General features: G+C 31.4%; 1 protein-coding gene across 2 annotated transcripts; it reads right to left on the bottom strand.

Annotated features, from left to right (window-relative positions):
* Nucleotides 1-650: 650 nt before the first annotated feature.
* Nucleotides 651-6,479, bottom strand: LOC114580992 (peptidyl-prolyl cis-trans isomerase CYP40-like). 2 transcript variants are annotated; one of them, XM_028700151.1, is made up of 7 exons: nucleotides 5,743-6,478; nucleotides 4,566-4,618; nucleotides 2,659-2,763; nucleotides 1,658-1,733; nucleotides 1,107-1,144; nucleotides 954-1,030; nucleotides 651-864 (listed from the first exon to the last, which is right to left on the bottom strand). In XM_028700151.1, the coding sequence occupies exons 1-6, from the start codon at nucleotides 5,813-5,815 to the stop codon at nucleotides 977-979; spliced, it is 399 nt and encodes a 132-aa protein (XP_028555984.1). In that variant the 5' UTR covers nucleotides 5,816-6,478; the 3' UTR covers nucleotides 651-864; nucleotides 954-976. The 2 variants fall into 2 exon arrangements, with proteins under 2 accessions (XP_028555984.1, XP_028555985.1); XM_028700152.1 differs by having other exon boundaries at nucleotides 652-847; nucleotides 5,743-6,479.
* Nucleotides 6,480-6,512: the final 33 nt, after the last annotated feature.

Raw genomic sequence — 6,512 nt, forward strand, 5'->3', positions numbered from 1 at the left:
CAGAAATAGATAGTTAAAGATTTTATTTGCTGTGTTTATTACAAGAGAAGTATAACCAATTCATGGAAAGATGGTACAAATCAGACACAGAGCCGGTGAAAAGAGTTGAATTAGAGAAGATACACACAAGATCTTTAAACAAAGATATTGATATGGTAGAGAGCATCAAAGGAGTAAGTTCTAGCTTTTGTTGGTGCCACAGAGATAAAATTAGGATGGACATGATAAGGTGGTGAAGCTAGATGTTAAGATTTTATTTGGGACGGCTTTCTTACTGCTTCCTAAAGAAACTTTTTAGGACAAAATTTTTAATTTTTGTGCTAGAAAGCTACTTTAAGAAGCAGTAAGAAAGTCATCCAAAACGAAACCTAAAAGTCATTAAAGAATGCATTTGCGAAGTAGGTGTAGCGCCGATGGTTCACAATCAGAAAGCAAGCCAATGGAGATTTGAAAGATAGGTGGCATCGATAGAAAATTGTTTAGAGAAAATAAAGAATAGTCTAGACCATGACTCTGATACATATTAGAAAAGAGAGAAATTGATAGACATCATGTTAATTTTCTATAAGCAAAAGAAGAAAAATAGAATAAATGATAATATCCTCAAAAATAGAAATGAGATAATACAACAATACTATATAAAATTCTATTATAATTAGTTAGCAAGTGATAATGTAGATATAGTAACACTAGTGATTTCATTTTAGATAAATCAAATTTGTGATTTGGATAACTGATAATTACAGTGAAGATGCTGATAATGATAAATAAAATGATGAAAATTCGCTGTTAGTCAGGAACTCGAAAAAGATAACTTGCTTTATTATTGATTGGCTTCGGTTATCACCTACGGAAACAGAAGTTCTGTGCCAGATAAATACTAATTATGTATTTTCAAGCAAAAACTAATAATTAGAAACAAACTAATAGAAATATTAGTATAAAAAACATACCTACAGCGAAGGTTTCCCAATTTTTATTGGAACATTTTGGCGTAAGCTTTCTTCTCCTGGTGAAGTCTATCAGCTATCTGCAATATCTTTTAACATGATTATTTTGGCAGTTACCAAAAATAATTTGTCCAAGTCATTCTACGAAGTACGAACCTTCTTGTTGGTTGTGGCTAGTTCTCTCTTAATTCCTCCTAAAAAAAAAAACCATGAGATGCGTGCAATAGATTATTATCATCACAGCACGAAATTTGTTTGTTTTGAAGGAATTATAAGAAAGGAAATGGTAATGAAAATGATTAAGGAATTGAACTAAAAATTGCTTTTCTTCACTTATTTGGTTGAAGAGAAATCAAGTGAGAAGTATTTGTTCCATTTTCTTTGATTGATTAGAAATTAAGTTTTTATTTCTTGCGAGAATGCAGACATGAGTCACGATAATAATAATTTGATAAGTTTTTTCTTCATTCACATTTTTTAATTAATGACAACAACATCAAGCTTTTGTCCACCTATGTGGGTCGAATATTTGTCTCCATTGGTGTTCAGTTTAAAAGTCAAATCTATTAAATTAGATAAGAAAAGATATTTCTAATATTTTCTAAATATTTTATTATAGATTAATGTCATTGCTTAATAAATTAGAACCAAACACTCAATATAAAATTTTTGAAGTGCACGAAAAAAACAGAATTTATTTCACTAACCATCATTTGGTTCCAACTCTAAAGCCTTTCTGAAGCTCTTCGATGCCGCATCGATGTCATTAAGGGCCATGTAAGCCTGAGATAAAATGAATTTTCTTGATTCATAAGCACTATGAGATTATAAGATAATAAGCTAAAATTCCTTGATGCAATATGCAGATAATTTCTCTTTTTATAATGACAGGCAATCGATATTTATTTGAAAACAACACTAACAATTATTTGGTACCATTGTGTATATCCCAGAAACAAAACCTAATGCTGAACTCTAGAACTTGGTTGGACTGCATTGATCTAATGCCTGAGGCTTACTGCTTTGCTGTGTTGAAATCCACAAGATGACTATTGAGGCTCAAAATGATCCTCTAAAATGCTTCTGATTATGGGCCACTGAGTTACTAAAAATCATGACCTTTGGGCCATAAACACCAAAAATCATCACTTCTAAGGAAATTAAACACTTTCTTTCTCATTTGACTTTAAGAGAGATTATTCAAAAACATAGAACAAGTTCCTTACAAAGCAATTCACAACAACTTTCAAAAATGAAAAAACCTGATGGAAGGTGGGGGATCACTTTTGTTTTATTTTATTTTTTTGATATGACATAAAATTCTATTTGATATTTTTAAAAAAGTTGTTTTTATTTTTATGAAATATTTTATATAAATTGATTTATGCGGTTGTGGCAATAGTGGTAGGGCGACAAGCGGGGCGGCGACAATCAACACAGTGCATGAGATCGGGTGGTTGAGAGTTCATGCTTTAAGAATAATAAAACCACTGGAAGTTATTTTGAGTATTTTAAGAAATAATGATTTATTTTTTATAAAAAGATAAAAGAAAATTACAATATTAATGTAATGTATTAAAAAAAAAAGCATAAATAATAAGTGATGCTAAATAAACCCTACAAAATAAGTTATAAACTCGACAAAGATTAGCATCTCAGACTAGAATAAAAAAATAAAAACAAAGAAAATATCAAATAGATGACAAACCTGACCCTGTCGAAAGAATGCTTTCGCATTACTGGCATTCTCACGAATGGCAAATTCCGTATCGATTAGAGACCCCCTTAAGTCTCCTAACCTAAATTTACAAGCCTGAAAAAGAAGTATATTTGGAAGCGAAGTCAAATAAAAGACATGATTCAACAAAACATGAGCCAACAAAATAATCAACTTTTTTTTTTTGGGAAAATTTGGGCAGAGCCCGTATATTAATCAAGAAAATTACAGGTAATAAAATCAAAAGCCTCAAAAAAGGAGAGGCTGGCTCGTAAAGAGCCCAAAAACAAATATAAATCCTGAAGAATGGCAGTAAAAATTACAGGATATAATCAAAAAGCACAAAAAAACCCAAAGACCGAAATCCAACTAGCGCAACCGACAATGCCTGGACTCAGAAAAAAGAACTAATAAGATCAGAGAGTGAATCGAGTACCCCTGGTTGCCCAAAAGGCTGTCCTAGGGGGCCCTGCAAATGTGTACATCATTGTCCAAGGCATAACATATAGGCAATGCAAAAAATTGAACCATCATGAGGAGGCAATGAGAGTCAACACGAAAATCATACTTATAGCAAATCCAAAATAATTTAGGCATCCTTCCATTTGATAAATTTCTCAAACACCGCTCTTTTGATGTTAATGGCAACAATAGTGAGACTATGAGAAGTAGTTCGAAATCTCCTTTCATTACGCTCCTTCTAGATGTAGTAAATGGAGCAGCAGGCAAGAAGCATAAATAAATTTTTGGCCGACTGCTAGGTGGCGTATTTATCATCAATCCATTCAAGAAGTTGCAACACTGATGGCCTAAGCAGTAAGCCATGAGACGCCGAAATAATATAAGAAATAATAGAAAAGAAGTAAGAGCACTCAAAGAACAAATGGGATGAGCTTTCAGGAATGAGTGACATAACCCGCAAGTGGATGGAACCAAAATATTTCGCTTTAATAAAGCGTCAGCAGTTTTTAAAACTCCCCACCCAACGACATCCAGAGTAAACTGAGAACCTCAAAACAGATTTAGTGTGCCATTTTCATAATAATCTCACCATTTTCATAACAGGCAGTTATAATATAAGTTATGCATGAGGTTTGGCCAAATAGATATCCAACTCATGTATTGATATTTCACATCTATTCTCTATGCAAAAATGGTCTTTCATGCTTATTCTTAGGCATAATAATGTATTGTAATATGATCTCTCATATTTGCTTGCATGGAGTTCTAGGCTAGTTCATTTCATGTGTTTAGAGCTCCAGGGAAATTCTATTTGTTTTGCATCAGCTAAATTTTCTATGCACTCAATTCTTGTGCTTTCTCTAGGCCTCTAATTGTCCTTAGCATCTTCTTTATTTCATTACAAAATCATAATACAATGACCTTTATGATTGCTTTCAGATTTATATATTAATCTATAGTTGTTTATTTCATCTTGTCTTGGAAGTGGCAACACTATCTAAGAGTGGAACTCAATTTTTTCCTTTATCAAGGTGAGTTGGAAGAAATGAATTCAAATGCTAAGAACTCATTTTAAACCACTTAGTGTAAAAAAACCTTAGATAATCATAGATATATGAAGGTTTTTGCACAATTGCCATGGAACTAAACCTAAATGAACAAAAGAAAACCAACATCAATCTTTATGCACCTATATAGCCTTTTTAGATGGTTAATAACTGTAATCACAGTCCAAGAAGATTTTTGCGCTGGAAATTAAAATAAGCATGTGCACCATAGGGTCATATTTTAATGTCTCCAAATATAGCTTTATTTTTTGACTACCTATTTAACTTATCTTCAAAAACAATTAAACATGGATACTCAACCGAATTAATTTATAAAGAATGGAAGATAAACTAAAGCTACAAAAGAAAATACCAGATAGTAGAACTTACAGAACTATTTGTCAATATCATGGATTTGGTCTTCGTTAACTGAGACGTTTTCTCTGCACAGTAAGATAATTGAAGTGATATAGTAAAACCTAACTATATACTAATTAGTCTAGTTGCTCAGATAAAAAAGTGGGCACCTCTTTCTGAATCAAAAGAGAAACAACTGCGGTTCCTTCTTAATAAACTAAAATGTCAGACAAACAAAAGATTATAAACTCAATTAGATGGGTGGGAGGGGATTGTTTGAGGATACTTCATATTATAAAACCAAAATATTGCAGAAAGTGGAAGATTTTTAGGCTGATCCAGACTACTAATTGCGGCCCCTATGTTACAATGCTTCTTTCCTGACTTCCCGTGGCACTGGCAATTATTCTTTTAGTTAATTCAGGATGTATGTATGCAGGAATTCATGCATATCAGGCGTGTATCAAACTTAAACTTAAAAGGTACCAGTTTAATCAAACCTAAAGCAAGCATGAGTTCCATTTGTTTATGTATTTAAGTTTTTTGAAAGTTTAAGAGTTAAGTCAATTAGTACTAAATCTAAGCACCGTTTACAAATTAGGAAAAAAAAGGAGTACCACGTGGCAACATTATAAAGCAATAAAATGTAGCATAATTGGAATTCAAAGTTCTTGTTTTACCTTATCAGTTGAATGTTGTTTCTTGCGATTTTGGAATAAAAGCAATCTCCCTTGACAGATTTGATTATCAAGCAGAAGCTATTGGTGATTAGCATTTTTAGCAAAATCAAGTTAATTTTCACATGTTATTAATGCATAAGTATGTGTATCATCATGATCATCTATTCAACCTTATCCCACCAATTTGTAATCAAATTTATGACTCATTGTTCTCCATTTCTTTTTGTTGAGCTACGAATAAAGTATTATGCTTGTTCCACATAAATATTTCAAAGCTTTTACTCATATTACCTTCTAATTAACTCATTTGCCTTCTAAATCTTTTGACACTAATTTTATTCATCCGTTTCATCAGTATATTTTTAATTCTTCATTATACAAGTCCAAATAGCCGATATTATACTACTTATCTTTAATGAATGCCACTTCCATCAACCATCTCGCACAAAGAGAATGTATAATCATCAACGAAAGAAGGCACAAGAGAAAAAAAAAAAATTTATAATGATTCATAAAGTACGATGCCTTGCCTTCATCAATATCTTCTTTGGCCCAACAAACATCCAAGTACCTCAAAGCTTTTCTATATTTTCGAAGAGCCATTTTAAGATCCTGTTTCTGTATATTAGTAAAAGTTTAAATATAAATGGGCAAACATATTAATGAATTCATATAAAATGGATCTAACATCTATATAATCAATAAACATTATTAAATGTAAAAAATAAGATTAATGATGCAGCATAGGAAGATTCAAAGTAGAATATGAAAATATTATATTATGTTTTTAAGTTTAGGTAACATGCATATTTTTTTGATATAATTATTTCACATTTTTTTATTTAATTATGTCCTATAAAAAGGCTCATTATCTCATAAAAAAGAAAATATAACAGGGCATTATTTTATTAGCATTTTAAAAATGATGCAGGGTTATTATATGTGATATTAGGAAATGTGTAAGGTCTTAAGTACAAAATATAACCCTAGATTCCTGGTATATTAGCCTAAGTCTCTTAGCTCAAGCTAATGATAGAAAGAATGAAAAAATTTCTTTATATAACCATCCTCCTAAAGTCTCCCCTTCATCCCTGTTTTGTGCTAAGAAAATCCTTGATGTGTGCTAGAATTAGAGATGAATATACATGCTATGCTAAAGTTCTTCATCTTGTTATCAACTTATCAAAGTGCATAATCTTAATAGACTATAAATACTCTTTCAATCTATAATTTGAATCACATTTGCCATTGTTCAACAGCCATACTCTCAATTTAGATGATCTAATGTTAGAGCATAAAA

The sequence above is a fragment of the Dendrobium catenatum genome, unplaced genomic scaffold, assembly GCF_001605985.2.
Source record: "Dendrobium catenatum unplaced genomic scaffold, ASM160598v2 fragScaff_scaffold_1463, whole genome shotgun sequence".
Classification (NCBI taxonomy): Eukaryota; Viridiplantae; Streptophyta; class Magnoliopsida; order Asparagales; family Orchidaceae; genus Dendrobium; species Dendrobium catenatum.

Excerpts from the sequence above, each read along its gene's own strand:
- LOC114580992 (XM_028700151.1), bottom strand. The coding sequence starts at position 5,815 with ATGGCTCTTCGAAAATATAGAAAAGCTTTGAGGTACTTGGATGTTTGT. Across the intron at positions 4,619-5,742 it reads CAAAGAAGATATTGATGAAG|AGAAAACGTCTCAGTTAACG; the intron begins GCAAGGCATCGT and ends CTTACTGTGCAG. Across the intron at positions 2,764-4,565 it reads TGATATTGACAAATAGTTCT|GCTTGTAAATTTAGGTTAGG; the intron begins GTAAGTTCTACT and ends CTTCTTTTTCAG.